General features: G+C 31.9%; 1 protein-coding gene across 2 annotated transcripts in view; it reads left to right on the top strand.

The window, feature by feature from the left end:
• SEMA3A (semaphorin 3A) overlaps positions 1 to 26,551 on the top strand; it is a 233,973-nt gene that overhangs the window by 170,694 nt on the left and 36,728 nt on the right. For both annotated transcript variants that reach the window (XM_036230307.1, XM_036230306.1), the window contains exons 8-11: positions 18,253 to 18,395; positions 20,012 to 20,126; positions 20,219 to 20,288; positions 22,828 to 22,972. In XM_036230307.1, the coding sequence (XP_036086200.1) occupies positions 18,253 to 18,395; positions 20,012 to 20,126; positions 20,219 to 20,288; positions 22,828 to 22,972 (473 nt within the window). The remainder of the gene's footprint in view (positions 1 to 18,252; positions 18,396 to 20,011; positions 20,127 to 20,218; positions 20,289 to 22,827; positions 22,973 to 26,551) is intronic.

The raw sequence follows: 26,551 nt of genomic DNA, 5'->3' as shown, positions 1-26,551 counted from the left end.
TATAGGGGTGTGATTATTTATATATATGTATAGATATACACATATATATAATATATATTAAAAATAGAGCCTTTCCAATATTTAGAAACCTCCAACTCCAAATTTTATGCATATAGAATTGACAAATTTCTCACTATTCAGCTCACATAGATGTAAACCTTAAAAAACAACTCGAAATTAAGTGCAAATTTGTGTTAAAATAACAATAGTTGTTTAAGTACATTGAGATGAGGAAAATACAAAAAATTGTAGCCAATGTTATTATTGTTTCTTAAGGGATAATAATATCTTACAGAATAAACAGGGTTTACAATAACAAATTTTTTCTGCAAATTCTAATTAGTTTGAAAATTATGCTATAAGTTAACTTCCTTTCTTTCTTGAATTTCCTTCCCCATATAATTAGACATTTTCAAGAATCAAAACTATTATTGTCTCTTAAGAACAAAAGCCATAGAAACTGCTAATTATATCGCATTTGAACATGTTTTTCTTCTTCAAAGAGATTCCGAATTTCTGGCATTTTTGAGAACATTTTCTCACCAGAGGGTGATAGAAATGCTGAAGCCCCACTGGTGATGCCATCAGTATAATTAGTTTCTATCTGTAATAGCATTCATGTTATTAGAAAGTTGCCAAGGTCTGTGTCAAATAAAATTGACCTAAATCTTCCCTGGTCCCTAAATCATTATTTTATTTTAAGAATCAGGCCACATTCTCACAGATATTTTCTTTTCCCCAGCACACAAGGGCCTAATCAGTGGCAACTCAGAGGAACAGCCCCCATCAATGTAGTCCTTGAATTAGGGCTTGAGTTATTACTATGCCCTGGAAGTGAGCAAATATCAAAAAGGAACTTTTTATATTTCAGTTGTAAAATAGACTTATTTCACAGAGTAGAAAAAAAGTCATTAAATATTCAGAAACTTTTTGGTAAATTTTATGATTATGTGAAAATAGACTTTTATTAATAAATTAAACTGCTACTAGAATTCACAAATAACCAGGTTTGCCATCTATAGATTCTGAGCTAGTCTTCACTCCAAAAAAAAAAAAAAAAAGGACAAATTGAGTATATACCTAAATTTTAAGATAATTTAATAGGAAAAAAATTGGTACTATATATTTGCTTTTGTTTTTGTTTTGCTTAGGGGTTTTGTTTGTTTGAAGCCAAAATTTCAATCCATCAATTTAACTTGGAATCGTGTATAAACTATGGGGGTGAAAAAATTGTATGAAACCTTTATGAAATGCCTCAGAGTATAGAGAAAAATAAAAAGGTTTTCAAGTCAATCAAGTCATATGGAGTTATATATAGTATTCTCAATAACAATATCAGACAAAAAGAAAAACCAGAAACAAATATATACTTATGAATATCCAAAGATTCTAAATAAATGTATTAAATGAATTCTAATATTGCAAGGATAATTCAGTAATAGTAAATCTCCTAATTCATTACTTTAATGTTTTAAAAATAAAATATATGCTTTATCTTATTTAATATTGAAAAATAAAATAAATAATTTTTTTCTGATTAAAATACATTAGCTAGGATTAGAAGAAACTGTTTTAACATAATAAAGAAGAAAGAGTTGAATCCTAATTAAAGTTCTTAATGCATAGGGATATTAATATAAGTAATATGTTATTATAATTATTTTTAATAATAAACTTTATTTTTTAGAGCAGTGTTAGTGTCACAGCAAAACTGAGTGGAAGGTGCAGAGGTTTCCCATATAACCCTACTCCCACACATGCAGAGCCTCCTTATTATAAACATTCCCCACCAGAGTGGACATTTGTTACAGCTGATGAGCCTACACTGACACATCATTATCAACCAAAGTTCATAATTTACATTACGGTTCACTCTTGGTATTGTACATTCTAGGGTTTGGACAAATGTGTAATGACATGTGTCCATCATTATAGTATCATACAGAGTAGTTTCACTGACCCAAAAATTCTCTGTGCTAAACTCATTTATTTCTCTCTACTCCTAACTCCTGGCAACCACTGATCTTTTTACTGTCTCCATAGTCTGCCATTTCCAGAATGTCATATAGTTAGAGTTGTATAGTATGTAACATTTTAAGATTGGCTTCTTTCACTGACTAATATACATTTCAGTTTCTTCCATGCCTTTTCATGGCTAGATAGCTCATTTCTTTTTAGCTCTGAATAAATATGCCATTTTCTGGATGCACCACAGTTTATTTATCTATTCATCTACCGAAGCATGTCTTGGTAGCTTCTAAGTTTTGGCAGTTTTGAATAAAGCTGCACTAAAAATCTGTGTGCAGATTTTTGTGTGGATATAACTTTTCACCTCTTTGGGATAAATACCCAGGAGCACAATTGCTGGGCCATATGTAAGAGTATGTTTAGTTTGTAAGAAACCACCAAACTGTCTTTCAAGGTCTCTGTAATTTTGAAATTCCCAACAGTAATGAATGAGAGTTCTTGTTGTTCCAAATCTTTACCAAAATTTAGTGTTGTCAGTGTTCTGGATTTTGGCCATACTAATAAGCATGTAGTGGTATCTAATTGTTGCTTTAATTTACATTTTCCTAATGACGCATAATTGTCTTCCAAAAATTGTTATTTATTTCTTTAAGTGCATCATAAACTTATATAGTTCTTATTTTAAACATTATCAGTGAGTGAGATTCTACTGTGCATTGGAGAAAAAATTGAAAGGAGGTACTGGTATGTTTTCTTCCTTCTCAGAGAAATGTATATCATGCCTGTACTATATGTCTTTGGTGTGGTGAATTTTGTAGCTCATTGCTTAAACAACAAAACTTTAAAAGAATAAATCACACATACTTAATTGCACTTATTTCATCTCATTTAATAAAGCAGAGTAAGCACACTGCCTAAAAATATTTGATGAATTTTCTGGCAATAGGAAGAAAAATGTGCTCTAATTTAGAATGAGGAAAGTTAGGTAATACCATGTTTCTTGAACCTCTACCAATTTTCTCTTTAAGAGAAAGTTTTAGTGTGAAGTCATTGATTAAGAACATATAAATTACTTGTTACAAGCAATGACTTTTCTAATAGAAAGTTTTATTTTCTTGAGCTGTAGGAAATAAAAATATGCTGCCTTGGTTTTATTCATTCAAGTTCAAAAGTTATTTTTAATTTGTATTGTATGAAAAAGTGTAATTACTTTATGAACATGAACTCTATTGATAGAGTGATTTTGTTTTTAGAGAGTAGAGTTTATATTATGCATATTCTATTTAATTTTTCTTCATGTTGACAAATTTTAATGAGAATGGTAAAAAGATAATTGTTTTTTCCCAAAACTGCAATTTTTAGAAATTAATTGAAAAAAAAATACTTTATAAAGTTCTTGAAGTTTTTAAGTGTAATCAAAATTAATATCAAATTATTATTTAAAAGATATGTATATTATGTATATGTATGCATGTGTGTGTGTATGTATATGGATGCATAACCATTTAGAGACCATAAAAATATTCTTCCTGGAGATTATTTCCTTCACAAAATTCCATCTGATCTCCTCAAATAGCAAATCATCTGATCTAATCATACAGTAATTTGTACTTAACATAATTCAAAAACATAACTATATAAATGATGAAAACATAATTATGATGATAGATGAGTGCATTAGTAGAATGAATTCATTGAAAATCTAATATAAGGAATAATCTATAAATATTGCAACTTCCTGCAGTTAGAGAATAAATGTCAAAAATTATAGACATGCTTAAAAACATTAAAGTCAGGGTAACTGGATTAAATCTAAAGACATCAAAATATTTCTAATTTATATTTAACATGACAAAACACAGACTGCTAAATCAATATACATAGTGTTTTTCAAATAATAGAACATCATATGCAACAACCAAAATCTGCAATGGAAAAAGTTGTTCTAATATATAACAAATAAGGTGCTTAATTATGTCATTCCCATATTTAAATTTTGAAGATTTTCTTCTTTTATAATTCATAAACAAAGAAACAAACAAAAACAAGTTTATAAGATAAGAGAGTGGAAACATAGACCATATTTTGATAGATTATCATCAAATACTAATAACAAAATAGTCATATGTTCTTGTAATATGCCCACTTAGTTTAAATTAGATTAATATTTCAATCACTTTCCTTAAACCTACTATGTTCCTGTAATTTGTGAAATTATCAGAAAAGAGAAATTCTGGTAAGGTATACATGATAGAAATAAATCAGTCAGCAAAATTGAAAGACAAAACCAAAACACAAGATGTATTTTCTTAAAAAAGAAAAAAAAGAAAAAAGAAAAACACAAACTAAATACATTTTTCTAATTTACTTTCCAAACATAATTCTACAACATGTAGGCAATGACATTTTGAAAATGTTACTATTTGAATAGAAGATGTTGAAGACCATAATGTTTAAGTAAAAAGAATGAATATGCTATCTGTATATAGAAAACTAATCATGTATTAAAGATTATACTATATAAAATCTGCATCTCTATTAAAATCTAAGTGATGCTTACCACTCAAGCTCAGTTATATGCTTGAATTTCTTAATATCACTGCAATTTGTGCTTCTTATTGAGTTGTGACAAATGATATGCCTCTGTAGCCCAAATACCTATCATGGTATGAAGCATTCCAAAAAGTTTTCTCTTAACTTTTTCCAGTCATTCTCCACACCCTTGCTCCCAGAGGAACTTACTGTTTTGTATTTTCTACAATAGATTACTCTTGCCTATTCTAGAAACCCATATAAATGGAATTATATAATGTGTACTCCTTTGTTATATTATTTTTGAAATTTCATCCACATCATTGCATGTCTCAGTAATTTGTTTCTTTTTTTATTTCTAAATAGTATTTAATTAAATGGATAATACTACACATAGTTATCTTGTTTTTTATTGATAGATACTTGGCTTAACAAACCTGATATAAACATTTTTGTTAAAGTCTTGTTATGAACATATGTTTGTGGACATATTTCTCTTGATTTAATAGCTAGAAATGGAATGGCTGAATCATAGGGTAGGTATATGTTTGGTTTTATAAAAAAGCGGCCAGATTATTTTATACTCTCATCAAAACTGTATGAAGATGTTGAACAATGAATTGGCATAAACAAATTAAATATTAATGAAGTCGATTTGAGCATTCTGTGAGAGAAAAAAGGTAGAGAAGTGAGACTGATAACAAGATACTCAAAAAGCTATTGAAAGGGTAAAAATAAAACTTTAAGATTCAAAAGACATGAAGGGTAAAGATAAATATGAAAGATATTTAGGAGAGAGATAGAAATAAAACTTGATTGATAAAACGTCAATAGAGGAGGAAAAGTCAAGACTAAATACCAGGCTTCTGTGTTGAGTGACTAACACATAAGATGGATTTGAGAAAAAAGAGGTTCCAGGATGAGCAGATGTGGAAATTGTGTAGAGAAGTGAGTTATCCTGAAGATCTAAATGTACAGTACTATGTGAACATGGTCAAAAGTCAGCCAAAAAAAATTGCTGATTGGGCATAGAAGAATATCCTGGGAATCAGAAAATCAAATGGATTAAGATAACCAAAAAATTTTACTGAAAAGGGAAAGAGATCGCAATCATCAAGTAATATATTTTTAAGTATTTACTTTCTCTACTTTTTATATTTTATTTAACAGCCAAAATAAATTTTAGTTATTCATAACGACTATATGTGCATATAGTTATATTCAATACAATTAAAAAACAGTAATAATTTGGGGTCAAATATTCGGTGATGGAAGGAAATTTAACTTTGGGTGGTGAACAATATATATATAACACATTTTTGAATTGTAAACTTGAGACTTATTTGATTTTATTAACCAATGTTACCCCAATAATTTTAATTTAAAAAAATTTAAATTAAAAAAATAGTAATTTTTAGATATTGCAAAGGTGCTCAGTGCAGTTACGATATAAATTTACTTGTTGACAGAGAATTCAAGGAAACTCCTATAATGTCACAGCACATTTACTTTTGCTTAACTAAGAATATAGCTTTTCATGCTCCAACATCGAGAGCGAAGCCTCTTCTTGAATCTTTTAAACCCGTGTGTCTTTGTCTAAATCAGTATAGAGAGCAATATTGCTGCTGCTCTTTTTAGTTTCCGACTCATTTTGATTTTCTTTCGTTATGGCCTTCCAATACAAAAAAGGAGCTCTCAATGTGCTTTTTGTTTCTGCCTTTTATTTTCAACTCCTATTTTTAAAAAAGAATATTTGTTTTTTGTTGGCTCTTCTTAAATGATTTCTGGTGAACAATACTAGGCTAAACAATAAAGCAGAGGTAATCAACTGTACATTAACAATAAAGACAGTTCATATTTCATGATAGCATGTTGTTTTAAGTCTGTGTATTAATGCCATTGTCATTTGATCCTTATAATATCACCATATTCTCACCTTATGATGAAAATATTAGACACAGATATGTTAAATAATTTGCTTACAGTCACACAGGTAATAATTAGTAGAGCTAAGTTGAATACTGTGACAGCCCGTTAGCCTCTGAGCAGTTACACTTCCACTATCTATGTGAAAGCAGTTTAAAAATCATAAGACAAAGTATAAATAGAATATTGTTCACTTGAATACAAGTTAGCAGTGTCTTAAAGTGAAGTATACTATCTTAAGTAGAGAGCATTCTAAGATGAATGACAAAACCCTGCCTCAAGAGAACTTATGAAGAAATGCTGTATCACTATAAAGAATAATCTAGGGCAGGTGGGAAGATATATCTACTCTAATTGAAATATAAACAAAATATTATGGAAACCCAGAACACAAGTTTCTACCTTAAGAATTTAAAGAAAGTGATTTTGGAAGGTATTTGAAAAAGGTCTTTATAAATTGGCATGATTCTTCATAAAGGATTTCCATAAGTAAAGACATTTAAGAATGAGAGTTCTAGGATTTGAAAGTGATAATATGGAGGATTCATGATGAAATGCAAGGAGGTGAGCCTAGAATTAAATACGGGAGCTGGGAGTGAAGACCTTGAATACTTTTTAAAGGAGTTTGAATTTATAAGTGTCAAATCACCATATTGTACACCTGAAATTAATGTATTATCGTATACCAATTAAAAAGATATTAAATAAATAAATGAGTCTGAATTTAATTATTTAGCCTTTGGAAAAATATCAATAAAATTGAGTGTGTATTTAAAAATTCCCAGTGTCAAAATTGTCAAGTATTGATCAGGAGGAATGATTTAAAGCAGGTGGCTCTTTCAAGATAAACCGATACTTTAGGAGAGAGATGAGAGAATTTTAATTAGGACAAAATAAATAAAGGAAAAATTACACTCAACAATTTACTAGAGGAAGAATTGGTAGGAAGTGCCAATTAAGTAGATATGAGAGATTAAATAAGGAACACCATAAGGTTGTTAATTTGGTTCGCTATATAGAGTTGGAGGCATCCCACTCCACAGCAATGTTTGTGATCACTTTGTACGCTTCTTCTTGTAAGTCCGTTATCCCAAAGGCTTTTTACTTCCTCTTCAGTGATTTCCTTTCAGTTGAGAGAAACTGGAAAGTTTGATTTGATTATGGCCGTTTAGTTCAAATAGTCTTATTCTGCAGTGGTTTGAAAACAGCAAGCTTTTCCATTCTTTTTTTTTTCTTTTTATAAATATTAAAAATTGACTTCCTTGTTAAAATAATAAACAAAAAGATCAAATTATGAATATAAGCATATGCAACTTAGAGACAGTACAAAATACGTAGGTGCAAATATTTGCTGCTGCACAATGCAGTAGGAAGAACTTAGCTCTCATTTGCGTACTAGTTTGCTCTTGGGGCATTTGCTGGGTCTTCCTATCAGGGTTTCTTCCTGGGATGAGTGTGGGGTAAAATGATGTATAAAAAGCACATGAAAGGGAGCACAAAAAATAGTACCTATTATTTTCACTTACCATTCATGCTTCTCTTCCATCTTAATCAGCCCTTCTCTCCTTCCTGATGTGACTCACCTCGAACCTTTCTTCAAGTTAAACGATCCCTTGGGCTATTCATAGTTTCCCAGCCAGCTAAGCATCAAAAATTTTTCCAGGCCTGTTCCTTGGCAGCCAGAGGTTTTTCTATTCCGCAGCCAAAAATGATATATCTACTCTGCTTAGGCTGTTAGCTAAGAATGTGAGATGACCTTATGCTGCATTCCCTATATATCCAATGTGCTGGAAGTTCCCATTCATGGTCTTTTGATTTTAGACACTTTTTTCCCCCTTATGTTGCAGCAAAGCTGAAAGAGGAAGAAACCAGTCACAGTGGCTGTCATCCTGGTGTGCTGGCTGTCATCTGGTGCTAATTTTTCCCCATTGCCAATTTTCCTACCAGTTAGCTTGGATGCATTTCGAAGACTGAAGCTGTGATATTGGAAATATTTTTTGATTTTTTAAAATAGAATTTTACAATTCACTTTATTTAAATTTGTTCTTCTCAGTTGTCTTTAATGAGTTTATAGCTTCCTTGTGAGCTGGCTTCTGATTCAATTTGCTTTCATTAGCAATTTAAGTTTATTTTACCATTAACTTTTAAACATGTTTATGTAGAATATTTCTCTAGGTTTTATAAACTGTTATAATAATATCTAGAAATTTTGAAGGCCTATGATATGCTAACATAGGTAGATAGGTAGATGAAAGAAAGAGAAAGAAAGAAAGAAAGAGAAAAGAAAGAAAGAAAAAGAAAGAAAGAAAGAAAGAAAGAAAGAAAGAAAGAAAGAAAGAAAGAAAGAAAGAAAAGAAAGAAAGAAAGATAGAGAAAAGCAAAGAAAAGCAAAGAAAAGCAAAGAAAAAAGCAAAGAAAAGAAAAAAAAAGAAAGGGCAAGGCAAGGCAAGGCAAGGCAAGGCAAGGCAAGGCAAGGCAAGGCAAGGCAAGGCAAGCAAGGCAAGGCAAGGCAAGGCAAGGCAAGGCAAGCAAGGCAAGGCAAGGCAAGGCAAGGCAAGGCAAGGCAAGCAAGGCAAGGCAGGCAAGGCAAGGCAAGGCAAGGCAAGGCAAGGCAAGGCAAGGCAAGGCAAGGCAAGGCAAGGCAAGGCAAGGCAAGGCAAGGCAAGGCAAGGCAGCAAGGCAAGGCAAGGCAAGGCAAGGCAAGGCAAGGCAAGGCAAGGCAAGGCAAGGCAAGGCAAGGCAAGGCAAGGCAAGGCAAGGCAAGGCAAGGCAAGGCAAGGCAAGGCAAGGCAAGGCAAGGCAAGGCAAGGCAAGGCAAGGCAAGGCAAGGCAAGGCAAGGCAAGGCAAGGCAAGGCAAGGCAAGGCAAGGCAAGGCAAGGCAAGGCAAGGCAGGCAAGGCAAGGCAAGGCAAGGCAAGGCAAGGCAAGGCAAGGCAAGGCAAGGCAAGGCAAGGCAAGGCAAGGCAAGGCAAGGCAAGGCAAGGCAAGGCAAGGCAAGGCAAGGCAAGGCAAGGCAAGGCAAGGCAAGGCAAGGCAAGGCAAGGCAAGGCAAGGCAAGGCAAGGCAAGGCAAGGCAAGGCAAGGCAAGGCAAGGCAAGGCGCGGGAGGAAGGAAAATGTATGTCTATAGATGTAGATGTATGTATATTCTCTAATGCAATTCTCCAAGTACCTGTCAGATACATACTTTCTGACAGATAAGGAAAATGAGACTAGTTGATATAATTAATTTTTCGAAGTTACAAATCTAGTGGAAAAAGATTTAATTTCTACCCAGTTTTCTGACTGTTTTCACAAAATAGTTTTTATATATGTACAGTGAAGGAATAATTTTTTGGTAATTGAAGACATATATTTAATAAGAATTTTCTTTCATAAATAGTCAAAACATCAGTAGGATCGCCTTTAGTGTGAAAAAAATAAGAATATGTATTTATATTTCACGGACTATATAAATTTTCAAGCTTTTCTTTTTCTCTCATAAATGGTGTCACAGTTGATCCAGAGATAGGTCATTTGGGTTGTTTTTACAGTGGGTTTATGTTCCTCCTAACATGCTTCTAAGTGTATTGACTGTTTCATGGTGTGAAACTAACTAGTTCTTGTAGCAGTTGCACAAGAGAACTTATAATCATTAATTCCATCTTCTATTCTAATGAACTATGTATATTTTATATCTTAGAAAACCAATATATGTCCTAACTTTTAAATTGATAGAGACCTCAAAAGCCTTAACTAATCATCCTGTAAATTTAATTCATTTTCAGAAGAAAAAAATCTGCAATTTTAGTTTTACATTTTTGTTATTTGGGGGTTTGTTTGTGGAAGAGATAGCTCCAGCCAAATGCTGGTCAAAATGTTGCTGCTGTACTAAAGATTCAAATTGATCCTAAGGCTGAGAGCAGCAAAATGTGTTCGTTATTTAAATAAGCTCAGGTTGCCAAATGAATCATAAAGGCAGCCTCCTGTCCTATGCCAAGGTGTCGTTTTCATTAAGTGTGAGATTGCACCTGAAGGACAGTTTAATTTGCAGCTGCTAAAAATATTTCAACAGAGTGGTACTGTTACAAGTGGCAGGTGGTGCCCAAACGTGAATTTTGCAAGAAATGCCATCTGTGGGATGAGGCGTGGAAGAATGTCAAGGGGGTGGTAAAGGAGATAAAGGGGAAAAGAAAAGAGAAGTGTATTTACTCAGTGTTTATTGCTATTATCATGACTAAGGACTCCATGCTTCACATGATAGCAAGATTAATAATAGTATGATTATTTGTTCAGCTTCTACCATGTGTTCAGGGCATTGCAAAAGTACGACAGTACCTGTAAAGACAAAGTTTATTCCCCAAAGGCATACCATTTAAGCTATCCAGATGAGAGAATCCTTTCCAACTCTATTTACCTTTCACAGTGTTTACATTGCAGTTTTGTGCTGGTGGGATTAATGCGCTTTGATCTTGCTTAAATGGATTTTGCCACTTTCTTTTGATGTTGACTTCCTGCTTCACATCCCAAGAAACATTTTCAAATTAAATAAGCTCAACGATTTTGTTAAATTATTGTCACTTGGAATTTTGTGAATTTTACAGAGTAGAGAATATTGCAATGTGGCAAGGTACCTAGGGGCATTGTAACTGTTTACATCATGAAAAGATCTATGTGTGTTGTGTGTATCTATTAGTTTCAATAACTTGGCCACACTGAAATCAGGAATTTGTATCTGGAGACTGGAAACGAGCATTTTCTACTTTAATAGTCTGCAGACATAACTTTAAAAGATAAAGAAACAAGTGGGCTTGGTTTTTTTTTTTCATTTCAGCTTGCCATTCAATGGGAGTAAATGGAAGAAAAATAACGTCCTTTGTGAATACCATGAAATTTCTTAAGTTCCTAAGGAGAATGAATCGAGTAGGTCAATCCGAAGGAATTTTGGTAAAACATTTTCATAGGGAGTTTGGATAAGGCAAGTTATTGAATTGCTTGCAGTTTTTCAGGATAATGTTAATCTCTGACCTCCAACATATGCATTGGTTTTTGCTTCGTAAAATGAAGAAACATGCTTTCTGTTACTTTATTCTTGTTGATGGAATCTAATTTTGAAAAATAGCAAACATAATTAATTTTACTGATTAATTGTCTAAAACAAAAGGATATGATCAAGAAAAGAAAAGAAAAGCTTCTTCAAGTTTCAAAGAACATTTATAAAATTTCAGAAGAATGCTTGACAACCTACTATTGTGTAATAACTCTTAGAACTAATTGTAATTTAAAGAAGCATGTCTAAGCATTTCTTTAACCAGAAACTTAAACACTGTTGAGCCTGTGGTGAGCTCTACTCATCCCAGAAGCTTTGATAAACTATGCCAAAAAGCAAAAAAAAAAAAAAAAAAAGAAAAAAGAAAGAGAGAGAGATTCTTTCTTAAGAAAAAATACTATACAAATTGGCAGTTATAAAAATAGTTATGGGGATATAAAGTACAGAAGAGGAAATATAGTCAATAGTATTGCAACCACTATGTATGGTGTCAGATTAGTACTAGACTTATTGGGGGATCACTTTGTGAGTTATATAAATGTCTAATCACTATGTTGTGCACCTAAAACTAATATAATATTATATGTCAACTGTAATCGAAAAATAAATTTAGGGGAAAAAAGTCACAGAAAAAAAATACTACACATTTCAGTTTAGGAGATCTTAATTCATTCACTTCTTAGGAGCAATGCTTTCTTTCCGAAATTGTGCTTAGCCTGGAAGAAACAGAAAAAAAATAAGATCTGCTTACAAGGAGAAAGGAGGAAGAAGACAAGTGATCTAAATAGTTTATGGATTCTAATTGAGAAATACACACCAGGTGCCAGGGAATGGTTTGTGTTTTAAAAGGTGATAGACAGTGCAAGATGGTTAGGAGAAGGTGAAGCCAGAGGCAGGAAAAAACAGTTTGCATGTGACTGCCAGGAGAGAAGAGATAAGGACCTACATTTGGGTAGTTCCAGTGGAACAGATTCAAATGTGCTTAGGGGAATACTTGGTTTTATGTAGAAACTGAAGGCAAGAGAAGGAGGAGTATAGGACAAATGCCTATTATAACAAAAATGAAAATAAGGATAACAGAAAAACAATTAAATATTATGAGAGGTAGAAGCAAACTTCCTTTTGTGTTATATAAGCATCTACATGCTTATGAAGATAATAGAGATGGTGTTTTCTAGAATGGTAAGCAGGTTTATTAAGGACTTAATGAGGACACAGTGGTCAGTTTTGCTGGAAGGATAAGTCAAGATTCGTTTGTGACACTGATTGGATGACACTGATTGCTCCTAGTTTATTTTCTATATTAGAGACACTGTGAGTAACATAACTGACAAGGTTTCCCATCGTCCTTTTGTGCTGGAAAGCTTGGAGCTGATATCCTGACCCTTCTTGAGTATGTATATTGGTGAATGTAGTAACAGCTTTTAGTCTGCTTTCTGGCTCAGGGTAACAACAGCCTTATATATTTTTTTCTGCTCACATATCTTAATTTATGCTACTTTGTCATATCTTATAACATCTAAAATCTGTTTTAGAAAATATAAATAAATGCATTTATACTTATTTCTTTAACACTGTATGAATGACTTAGAAGAAATAGGTAATATGTGTAGAAGACCAGTTAGATGATTCCAGAAACATAACTGTAAAATAAATAGAACATAAATTGTGCTGGCAACATTAAGACCATAAAACAGGGAAAGGGAGTGAAAATGATAACAGGAATAAGTTTGATAATAAATTTAGAGTACAAAGCAGAAGTCCTGCAGGAGATGGAGGCAATTTAAGGTTAAATAACATATTATATCTAGGCATTGATGTTGAGATTAACCAAAATGGAAAGGTCGGAGCAGAAGCAGTTATAAAAGAGAAGCTAGTAAGTTTTTTGCCTAATATGATGAATAAAAGTTTCAGTGAGATATCTATGTAGAAAATTTTAGTCAGAATTTTTGCATTTTGAGCTCATCCTTCCTTCTCTACTCTCACATCTATCCTTCCTGAAGTGTCCCCTATCTCAGTAAATGATTCTTATCTAACTTATTGCTTAAATCAGATGTTCGTTTAATTTTGCCATGCTTTTTCTTGCTACTCTTTAAATTCAGCATATTATCAGTGAACATTATCTATCAATTCTACTTTCACATAATCTCTACATATATCTCCTTCTTTATACAGGTTAAGATCACCATCTTTTCTCACCAGCCTACAGACTGGTCTTTCTGCCTTCATTTGTGTCTCACTATAACTTTTTTCTCTACAGCAACAATGATGATGTTCTTAAAATAAATATATGATAATGGCATTACTAGGTTTTAAACACGTCAATGATTTCTCTTATAGCCATTAGTATAATAAATTCCTGAACAGCACTTTCTTTTTATTCTGGCCTCTGCTTAACTTTCTCTCATCATCTCTGACTGCTTCTGTCTGCACTGACCACTCTCAGTGTGCACAACATTCTCTGTTTCTGTGACTGTCTTTACATGTGTTCTTCCTACGTGGAACACTCCTGGTTTTTCTTCGAGTCTTGAAATATATGCCATATCTTCTGAGAAAAACTTTCCTTAATTCCTTCAAAGCAAGACTAATTGCCCCTTCTATTCTCCACTGAATCCTTTCCAAACTCTTATTTATTTATTTAGTGTGTGTGTGTGTGTGTGTGCGCGCGCGCATGTGCGTGCGTGCAGTTTAATAAGTGCTCTGTTTAATTGTTGGTATTCTCTCACAGACAGTAACAGTTTTCACTATAATATCTCCTAATCTTCTCCATTCCACAGCACAGAGTAAGTGCTCAGGAAATGTTTGATAAGTTAAAATAAAAATGGCTAGTGACTGCATGAAGAATAGAGATTGCTATTTGAACAATATTCTGTAGATTATTGGACTGAGAGCAAACAGAGAAAGGCCTTAGACTTGAAAGAAGATGGACCATTTCTCCATAGAAAGGAAGAAAAGAAAAATTGGGGAGTACAGCGTCCAGGAAGGAAAAAGAGGGAGTTCTTACTAAATGGCCTTGGTCTTATTAACATAGCAAAGAGCAAGTCCATCCTTGGAAAGTAAAATGAGAGACAGCAGTACATTAGTTGGTTTGAAGACAATCAGAATGATTTTAAAAAGTTGTTGATAATAAATCTATAGTAAGTAAAATAATTCCCTAGAGTTACCAGAGTTCTCATTCAGATAAATAGCTTGAATTTATAACACATTCACTTACTATGATTATATGATCTTTTTTTCATCCTTGCTTAGTTATAGGAAAAAAGGAAAGAAAGTTCTTGGGTTTGTAAAGCAAGAAACCAAGAGGTTTCTAGGATGGCAGGGAAGACCATTAGAATGATTGATTCGCATGTTCTGGTTGGATAAAGAGGGAAATTCACCAGTGAGGAGAGGAATACACTGAGAGAATAAGCGACGAGGTAAGAGAACACAGTATCACAAGGAAAGGGATAGCAAAATTTGGGGGGTACTAAAGAAGTAGAAAATGAGTAGTGAGGAGAGGTGTTGATCAAAGAGAAGAATTTCTAAATTTGAAATATTAGCAGAAAAATATATTTTAAATTTTTTTTTTTAGAAGAGATCAACTAGAGACCTATTTTATTTTGAAATAAGAATGGATATTTTTCCGGTATAAGATATAACCTAAATATTTTGAAGACAAGTTATGCTAAGTTGACATTGCTTTTGTTTGATATTCTTTTTTTCCTATTTTAATAAATTTGACTTTTGTTTTCTATGTTTTAATTTTTGGCTGTATCTAAAGCTATATCAAACTGTTAATTCACCTAAAATATTCTCCATTTCTGTAGCATCAGATATTGAAGGAAAGTTTAAGATTGAAGGCCCTTTCAGCAATGAATGTACTTGATAATTACTTGAATTATTTCCCACTAGAGTCTACATTTGTAAGGTGATAATTATACTCACATATTTTAGACAGGGAAACATGATACTTACTAGTACCTTCTCTCATACCCAAACACCAAGTTAAGAGAATATTTATACATGTAAAATAGTGTTTGTTTTGCTGTCATTTTTGTCCTTCTAAAATCTCTTTTGCTACATTGTAGCTTTCTGAGAACAAGGGGTTTATATTATTCATTTTGTTTTCTACATGGTGTCTCTCATGTATGTATGATCAAATAAAAGATAACTGGATTTTAATTATTTGAAATTCTTTGAGTTATTCAAGTATTTATATGAACAGCTACAGTAATTTAGGAGGTACTATTAAAATAGCTTGTCCTCCATTGTTCCATTACTAAAGCAGAAGAATATATATATATTTTTTAATTTTAATTCTGTAGCTGTATTATAATGAGATCCCCCAAACTTAATATGTGATTGAGGCTTTCTTTCAGTATTATCATAATGATAAAATGTAATAAATTTGTTAAAATTTACCATTTTTTTAAGTGTAAAATATTTGTTTTCATATAAACTATTTACAATAGACAAGGTGAATAAAACTCAATTTGAAATAAACATGATTTGAAAATTAGGCATCTGAGACCTGAGAAGTAAGAGTCTTGTCAAAAGGTCACAAAAGTTTCAAGTGACTGAACTGAGTTCTTTTACACACATGCTGCATTTCTAGAAACCTAACTTCGTCAATGGCATAATAATTCTTTGGCTTGTAATAATTCCTATGATGTCACCTTAATTATTTTTCTAATTATTACTCACGAAACAAACGTATATATGTGTGTATATATATATATGTATATATGTATATATATAAATATGTTTATATATAGGAACAAATGGAAGTTTATAAAGACAAGCTTTACAACAATTATTAAGGTTAAAGTATTATGTAATGTATCTTTAAAAAATTTTGATGCTAAGTGATTCCAAATTTTAAGTTATTCTTCTACGCTTATTCCACTGGAGCACTACACTTTAAATGTGAATAAGCAGTATTTCATATGTTTTATATTACTTACAGAGTATATAATTTGCCTAAGAAAGATAGTGGAGTGTAGCCCTGCAAAATATATTAAGTGTGTGGTCCCAGAGCAAATGTTAAAAGGTTACAATCATGAAAAAAGATAATGATGATTATTCACAGGTGTAAAGATTAGGACTCAATAACATAGATAAATCTAGTTTCAGGATTCGGAACTCTTTCCTGGTCTCCGAAGTATGGTGCTGACCTGTGTGTGTATATTTCATTGTTAACTTGATAACATAATATGCCATAGGACTAAAAGTAGATTACTGTAAGAATGTAAATACCTGCAATGTCCTAAGTGCTTTCAGTGAGATAAACTCATCTTCTCGGTATATTACTTGTTAAAACCATGAAGCTAGTATACGTTTTTATAGTTTGTATAAATCACAAACTTATAAATCCAAGTATTTACAAAAGTAATTTTTGAAGTAGCGCCCTAAACACTGCTGATATGCCTTATGCATAATCTAGGCAGTCTCATTTTTTCCTGTTTCCTTTTCTCCTTGCAAAGATATTCATTGAATGCTCATTATGTTTTAAACTCTAGGATCATAGCATCAAACAAAACATGCCGAGTTCTTGTTCTCGCGCAACTAATATACCATCACGGTGGGAAAGGAGACAATAATAAGCAAATGAAGATTAAATGCATAGAGAAGGACAGAGAGAGAAATAGAGAGATGCATCATAGCAGATGATCAGTAAGGTTAGGAAGACAAATAATGCATGAAAATAAATGTGTTGGCCTGAAGTAAAGATTTTAGTGCTTTAAATACAGTAGTCAACAAAGATCTCTTCAATAATGTGATATTTGAACAAAAACCTGAATAAAAGTAGGAATTTAGACTTTAGAATTTATGGCAGAAAGTTTCACAGGGAGGAAGGACCTGGGGCAGGACTGAGAGTTCTTGACTTGTTTGAAAATGAGATGGGGGCTGCTATGGCCGTCTAGGAATAAGTTTGGGAAGGAAGAAAACTATTTGCAATTGTAGAAGAAAAGGCATGTAGGGAAGCAGGAATCAGATCATAAATGGCTCTGGTTACTGGAAGAATTAATATTTTATTGTGAGTGATTTGGAAATATATAGGGGGATATAGAGAGGGAAGGGACATACCGAAGGTTTATTCTGGCTGTTGTATAGGGAAATAGACCAAGGTTGGTAAGATAAAATTTAGGAGACTATTAGGAGTCTATTGTTGGCAGTGGCAATCTGGGAGAACCTGGTCATAATAGATGCGGTAAGAAGTGGTGATAAATAGGTAGACAGAAGGTGAGATGTGAGAGCCAGAGAGAACTCAAGGGTGGCTCCAGAGTTTTTGGCATGAGTACCTAGTAAATGACTTCGTCATTTACTAAGATGGGGAACAGCATGAGAGGATTTGGGGTTTTTTTTGTTGTTGTTTTATGTGGATTTCATCTCTCCCCTCTCACTCAGTTTTTGCTGGAAATTGCAATAGACTAATTGGTAGTTTGATTTAAACTATGTTTATTCTTGAAAGGAAGAATAACAATGGTGACAGCAGAAAGTAACGCTCAATAGCACTTACAACTTGCAACATATCTTAATATCCAGAAACGCTGCACTATTTGGTCACTCTGAGGATTTCTGCACTTACTCCTAACTTTCTAAAAAAAATTAATGAATATTTTTATGAGATATAAGGTGATTCGTAACATACTTCAAAATGCATAAAGAATTATTCAAAAGTAGTTAAAAAATGAATTAGGAAAAGTTAGTTCTTGAAATATATTGAATAAGAATTAAGAGAAAGTGAAAATGGAATGTAATGAACATTATTATTTATTCAACTATGATTTAATATACATCCTATAATTTGTCTTTCAGATCCAAGGTTTATTAGTGCTCACCTCATCCCAGAGAGTGACAACCCTGAAGATGATAAAGTATATTTTTTCTTCCGTGAAAATGCAATAGATGGAGAACACACTGGAAAAGCCACTCATGCTAGAATAGGTCAGATATGCAAGGTAAGGTAAAGAAAAAAATTGAGCGATTTTGTCCAATCGCTATTTTATTTCTTTTTATTTCCACCTATTTTCAAATTTACTTAAGATCTGGCGAAAAGACTGGACTGATCCCTATAAATAATATTTAAATGGCAAAAAATGATTAAAAACATATTACAGGTGTTTATGAATAATTCTTCATAGTCAAACATGCAGATAGAGAGAGGTTCTAGACATTACTTTACAATTACATTAAATGACTTTAGTATGAAAATCTAGGAAATTTTTTTTTTTTGCATTGCCTGAGAAGCTATATATTTTTTTTGAATTCTCAAACCTAGCACACTTTTCTACAATGTGTAAATTTTGAATGAATATCTGTTGTTAGGATAACTAATTTTAATATAAGTAGAAAAACTAATGCTTGTTATAAATTGATTATTATAACTTCCTATATACATGTACACAACACACGCATAATGTTGAAGCTCTGAACTTTGAGCAGTTTATTTACTTTGTGGCACAAAATTTATTATAATATTGTATTATAATTTTACAGAGTAAAAATTGCTCAATAAATATGGATTAGTTTCCATATGTGACAATATAATAACAGTACTATTTTTTCATCTACAATATATATGCAATATGAATATGTTGTTCTATATTAAAGCATCTTTCATTTCAAGAAAATCATAAAGTCATATCCAATAATTATCCTAAAATATAGTTCTTCCTTTTTAAGAAAATATTATGAAATTTAAAAAAATCTCTATTTTGGGGGTGGGAAGGAATTAACCTCTTTGCTACCCCAATCATGATCTAATTATTTATCTCTAGTATATTGACTTACTGGAAAATTAAAGTTTTAACAGTCTGGAAACATACAAATAACATGAAGTGTATGAGAATCTTTCCTTTACAAAACATAGATCATATTTAAAAGCACTACTTAAAAAGGTTAAAAATTATTTATAGTATATAAAATAACAAACAAAATATAAATTAGTATTATTTTTTAAGGGTCTCTTCCAAAATGTTTCACTGGAATAAATTTCCTTTATTAAGGTTTATGCAAATATTTTTTCAACATGCTATTTGTAAAATTGGCATTACTTAAACTGTTTAAAATATAAAATATCTGATATTAGCATAATTTTGTTTGTAATGTATTTTCAGCATGGATTATGGGACATGCATTTATTCTTCCATTCAGTACATACCTAGTAAGTGTCTACTATGTGCCAGTGTGTTCACTACTGTGAACTACTTGAGACCTTAAGTGAGTAAGGTCTCAAGAAATGTATATGTAGGAGAGACAGATTTAAACCAAATTAAAACAAACACGAGTAATGATTGTTCACTGAAGAGAGATAACAGAATGAAAAAAGTAAAGTGACATTTTAATACCGAGGGAAATTCAGTGTAAGCTTTTCCCTTGAATAACGTTTCAGTGAATAGATTTAATCAACAATGTAATAATAAATTATACATATTTGCATCTAGTCATTTAAAATTCCTCATTCCTCATTTTGAAACATGAGGTATTATACTTTGTATCTATCTCAAAATAAAAGAAATATTTGAAATTATCATTTGGATTCACAATTCCTAAAACTGGGGTTCTGTCCTTTCAGAATGACTTTGGGGGACACAGAAGTCTGGTGAATAAATGGACGACATTCCTCAAAGCTCGTCTGATTTGCTCAGTGCCAGGTCCAAATGGCATTGACACTCATTTTGACGAATTGCGTAAGTAGCTGATGATGTTTTACAGAGAATATTTGTTCAGTCTTTGCTTTAATCATAAAAAATGCAACTTTCCCAATTTTGTTTTCAAACAGAGGATGTATTCCTAATGAATTCTAAAGATCCTAAAAATCCAATTGTATATGGAGTGTTTACAACTTCCAGGTAAAAAACTTCTTACTATCTTATTATTATAGAAACTCCATGTCCTTCCAATGCGTTCTAAGTATCTACAATTTGTGAAAATATATTTTTGAAAGAACAGTGTTGACTTAACCTTCGCATTCTTAGATGGCTGAAATAAGTTAGACCTAAAAAGGTTTTCTTAGGGTTTTTAAAAATAAATTTTAGCAAAGAATATCATCACTATAAGAAAATGGTAGAAAATGTATAGCATATCCTATGTATAACTTTGACTTAAAAACTTCGAGTGAAATGTAGAATAATACAAAAAGGGAAATCTAACTTTTGATAAGTTTATAGTGATATAAACTAAGAGCGACAAAACTTTTTATCTCCCTTTCTTGTTTCCTCTCCTCTTCTTCCCCATCCCCTCTTCTTCCCTCACTCTCTCTCCCTCCCCTTTCTTCTCTCCTCCTTTTCCCTCTCCTTACCCTCCTCCTTTCTCTTTTGCTCCTTTCCTTTCCCCAGTCCCCACAAACCCCCAAGGATCTGCTGTAAATCAAGTAGCAATCATCTCTGACTGTTACATTCTTTATAAATTTTATATTACTTGGAACTGTTAAAGGAAATATATATTTACACGCACATATATTTATCCATATGCATATATGGATAAAATGTTTAATAGAAAAATAATTTAAAATCAAAAGTCAGGTAAAGTGCTACAAAGAAATGCAATAGGAAAGAGATAAAGATAAACCACAATGTCCAACACTAATTTATTCTTTAAATATTAAAACCATTATAAATTGATTTTTTACTCAATAATTTTTTTAAAATGACAAGTAAAAATTAAGACTCCATATTGCTAAAACTATTTGCAGTTTCCCATACCTAAATATTTTTTCCCTTTGGTATGAAAACAGAATGACAGCTAAAGAATGTGAACAGTTCAAATTAAACACATTTTAATTCATTTCTTCTATTTCCTCAATACCTATAAATGATCACACTTGAGCATCAAATCACCTGGAGAGCATGTTAAAATACAGATTGTTTGGCCCTGCTCCCAGAGTTTCTGATTCAGTAGGAATAGAGCAAGCCTTAAGAATTTGAATTTCTTACAAATTCCCAGATCATACCCATGCTTTGGTCTAGGGAACACACTTTGAAAATCATTGACATAATGGGTGAAATAATTTTATCTCTCTATTTCAGTGAGATGAATGTCTATATATGAGTTAGCTTTTCTCTTTTATTTTTTTAATTTTAATTTTTTGTTTTTTAATTATAGATGACCTTCAATATTATTTTATATTAGTTTCAGGTGTACAGCATAGTGGTTAGACATTTATATAATTTACAAAGTGATCCCTCGATTATTCTAGTATCCATCTGGCACTATATATGAGTTAGTTTTAACAACCATAAATCATAATCAAGTCTTTTAATGATGACTGATTTCAATGGAAGTATATAACAATGGAAAAGGGATGTATAAATGTTACAAGTTGTGACATATCAAATATGTATTAATTTGCTATTCTGTTACAAGGAGCAAATATATTGTTATGAAATCCTATAACTGTTTACTGAGATTGACTCTGTGTCTGGTACCATGCAATATGTAATTGAAGTAACTGAAAAGAAGCTAGGCTTAGTTCCTTCCCTTATGAAGCTTGCACTCTGCTAGGCATTATCTACATACTACAGTTCCCAATACAAAAAACTCTTATGAACATATGTTTTTCATTTGGTCTGATTTATATGTAATTTTCTATGGGGAAAGATTGGTTAAAAGATAAGCATTCTGTATTTTAAATGTGTACAACTGTTTTATATCCTTGTATAAATGCATTCCTCAAGCTGTATTTACATAAGCAAAAAATAAAATGGAAAATTGTGGCAGCTCATGGCAAACTTCCAGTTTGCTTCAATGATCTGATTCTTGCCTAGAAAAAATGATGGGGATAATTGCTGTAATGCCCCACTTTGACTAGGGTGTAATAACTACTAACTTAAAATGATTTTCTATATTGGGAATAGATTTTAAATATCTTCACACAAATTACTTCATCTAATATTTATGATGTTTTGGGAGTTAATAATAATATAATGTAACAAGCCATTGACATTGAGTATTTTCTGTACCAGTTTCAGCTTATAAAATGAGGTCTTAAACATTCTTGCCTATTTAAAATTCCCCTGGTTTCATTCATGAGATTTGAATGTCACCAAAGTTTATATTTTTATTTTTATTGATATCAAAATAAAACATTACTTTTTAGAAGATCATAACTATATATATATGTTTTTCTATTAAAGTTAAGTATGATATGAATATATATTCTATAAATAAATCATTTTAATCCATGCCTTCTATTTTCAAGAATTACAATTTATTCTCTTGTGTACTGTTAAAATATATAATTAAAAAAATCTCAGACACTCATTGTGACTGCTAAGGATTTGTGTTCTAGATTTGATAATTGATATCTGAAATATAAGAACTCAGTATCAACAGTTCTCTTGCCATGGTGTAAAGTTGAAAATCTGTTTTTGTTTTATCTCTCTTTTTTAGTAACATTTTCAAAGGGTCAGCTGTGTGTATGTATAGCATGAGCGATGTGAGAAGAGTATTCCTTGGTCCATATGCTCACAGGGATGGTCCCAACTATCAGTGGGTACCTTATCAAGGAAGAGTCCCCTACCCACGACCTGGAACTGTAAGTGGCCTAGGTGCTTAAAATATAAAATGAATAAATTACTGCTGAAAGTTTTTAAAGCAACTATAAACAGATATTAAACACAAAATGTAAAACAAAATTCTAAGACTATAAATGAAAGCAAGGCAAACATCTTCTGTGATACCATGGAATTGCATATTTATGCAAACGTTCTTTATAAACATCAGTGTTTAAATTCAGTGCTTGCCAGTTATTAATACCCTTATTTTTGAGAAATAGAAACCTTGTTTTATTTTTTTTTCTGAATGAGTTATAGTAAAAATGGCCTTCATAGAAAGTCAAAACTCTTAGGGCGCACCTAGACTTGTTTTTTTCCTGATCATAAAGAAGGCTCAATGAGTACATATTAAATAGGAGAAAAACAATTTTTTCTTAACTTGATATTATCTTCCCATGGGAATAGAACACATCCCTGAAGTTGGGAAAAAAGACATGTGAAAAAAAATTGCATAATATGAACAGGACCTAGGTATTTTATCAGACTCTGTCTACTATCGCCAACCTTTCCCTTTTCCCTCCAGCAACCCTGGGCACACTCAGGCTTATGAAAAAAATTGAACAGAATTAAAAATAAAACCAGCTCTGGATCTGCAAAGTAGGGATTTAAAGTAGGGATTAAAAAATGAATGACTTCCATGTGGTAGAAAATGAGTGAAATTATCAGTATTATATCAGAGGTAATAACAATATTCAGATAGAATTATCCAGTTAAATACATTTTTAAATACTAAGAATATTTAAAGAAATAATTTCATATGATGAAAAAACTTGTATTTGAAGTCTAACCATTACTTACACTTCAGTTTTTTATTCTCAAAGCAAGTTATGTTTTGTATGATTTTATTAGATATAGATTTTTTAATTTTTAATTTCATTATTAGTTTCAAGTATACAGTACATTGGTTAGACATTTATATAGTTTATAAAATGATTCCCCTGATTACTTTTTCTCTCCTCTGGCTCTACACCTAGCCATTACCTTACTGCTGACTATATTCCCTATGCCATGCTCCCCATTCCCATAACCATCTATCAACTACTAATGTGTACTTCTTTAACCCTCACCCCTTTCTCCCGGACCTCAAACTCCTCCCCTCTGGCCATCACCAGATTGTCCTCTATATTTGTCTGTCTGTTTTCAATTTTTCTTTTTTTTTGTACCTTAGATTCTACATATAAATGAATTTATATGGCTTTTATTTTTTGCCCACTTATTTCACTCAGCATAATAACCTCTAAGTCCATTCATGTCATTGCAAATGGTAGGATTTCATTATTTTAATGCCAAATAATATTCCACTGCATATATGAACCAAAACTTCTTTATCTAATCATCTGTTGATGAGCATTTAGGTTCCCTCCATATCTTGACTATTGTATATTGTGCTGCCATGAACATAGGGGTGCATAGGTCTTTATGATTATTGTTTTGTTTTTTTTTGGGGGGGGGGGTGTAAATAACCAGAAATGCAATTGCTGGGTCAAAAGATATATCCATTTTTAATTTTTTGAGAAACCTCCAGACTGTTTTCCATAGTGGCTGTACCAATTTGCAGTCCCACCAAGAGTATGTGAGGGTGCCCGTTTCTTCGCATCCTCATTAACACTTGTTTGTTGATTTGTTGATGATAGCCATTCTGACAAGTATGAGGTGATATCTCATTGTGGTTTTAATTTGCATTTCTCTGATGATTAGTGATCTTGAGCATCTTTTCATATGTCTATTGATTATCTATATTTCCTCTTTGAAGAAATATCTGTTCAAGTCTTCTGTCCATTTTTAAATTGAATTGTTTGTTTCCATTTTTTTTTTGCATGTATCTGTCTAATTTCCAAGCACCACTTATTGAAGAGATTTAGACATAGATGCTTTTAATATTTCTTTTCTGTTTCGCTAAACTTATTTATGAACAAATTCAAAATTTTTCATTTTACAAAGATTACTTCTGGTCTTGTAGATTAAAAGAAAACAAAACAAAACAAAACAAAACTAATAGGCTTTCAGAAGAATAAATGAACAAGATGGAATATCTATCGATCATATGAAGTCCAATGGGTTTTATAAAAAGCACAACATACCCCGTTTCTTAATGGTAAACTGTTTTTATTTTGCTGGTAGACAGTTTTATATCTCTATGGTCATTCATATCTCTGTGGCTAATTAATGCCACTGTATTCTGAATATAAATTGACTCTCTAGGTTTACTTCAACAAACTTGGTGGAATTCCTTCAAGGAGCTAGATATTGTGTTACTGTTTAGAGTTGCAAAGTTTTTTATCTGAAAATGTGTAAAATGTTTTTAGAATTAATAATAGTAGTTATAAATTATGGTGTGTCAGACCCTGTTCTAAGATATCTATCCTTATATCTATATCATTTTATATTTATTGCATATATACATATTCTATGCAAAGGCCCAGTTATAGCTACCATTTCACAGATAAGGTCTCTGAGCAAAAGAGAGGAGCCAGAATTCAGTCCAGGCAGGTTCTAGAGCCTGTGTTCTCACCCAATGTTCACAGAGTGTTGTTATAACATGGGAAATTAAGACAGTGACATGCACCAAGTGCTAGAGGCAGAAGGCAGAAAATAGTGCCTAATCTAGGAATTAGAGAAAGGCTGCGAGGGATAACATTTAACTAATTCCATAATTAAAATTTACTTGAATGAGTTCATTAATCCCAAAAGGTGGCAGTTGACAATATGTCATTTCATCAGCACTACTGGAGAAGTGATCTTCAAACGATGTGTCAGTAGAACGGCATTTTCTTTATTTTTCAAGAAAAACCTACAGCTGAGTAGTACAAAATGCAAAAATAAAAGGCTGATAAGGCAAGAGAATGACACAAATTATAGGATAAAATAAAAAATAAATAAATCCCTTACTTTAACTTTCAGTCACACATTTCAAATTTTTGTGAGCTGTACTTAAATGACAATAGAAAAGCAAATAATAATAATAATAATAATAAAAAATAAAAATAATGTCATAAAAATGTTTAATTGTTTCTTCTAGAATTTACATAGCTTTTGGTATTTCTATAACATTAAATAATTTTATAATTTACTTAAAACGTAATTCTTTAAATCCTTTAAAGTGTGTGTGCGCATACCTATATATACATGTGTATCCATAAATAGATACTCTTCTCATTTCAAAAGAGATTTATTTATTTATTTTATTTCTCATGAATTATTAATGATGTATATCAAGGTAATTGCTGACAATTGATTTCTCCTCTAAGCCTCTTGTAAGAACCTCTCTACATTTTTTTAGCTCCAAAGCTGTTACATTAAGTGGCAGAAACTACTTAATTGTAAGACAAAAAGCAAGAGACTGGAGGTATTATACTCAGAATGCGGTACCACATAATTACGTGGAATGAAAAGAGACGGTGAAATCTGAGTTTCCTCATTTTTGTTTTATTGCCTTATGTGAAGCAGTTTAGCTAGAGATGATATCTTGCCAGTGTACTGCAGTGCATCTTTTCTGGCTCTCTATGGCCATCATCTGTTGTACTTGGGTCCATTCTGATTAGTCAGTTTCTGTGCCATGT

The sequence above is a fragment of the Rousettus aegyptiacus genome, unplaced genomic scaffold (genome assembly GCF_014176215.1).
Source record: "Rousettus aegyptiacus isolate mRouAeg1 unplaced genomic scaffold, mRouAeg1.p scaffold_m13_p_13, whole genome shotgun sequence".
NCBI classification, from domain to species: Eukaryota; Metazoa; Chordata; class Mammalia; order Chiroptera; family Pteropodidae; genus Rousettus; species Rousettus aegyptiacus.
Note: the sequence above shows the minus strand (reverse complement) of the source record. Positions and strands in the feature narration are given on the sequence as shown.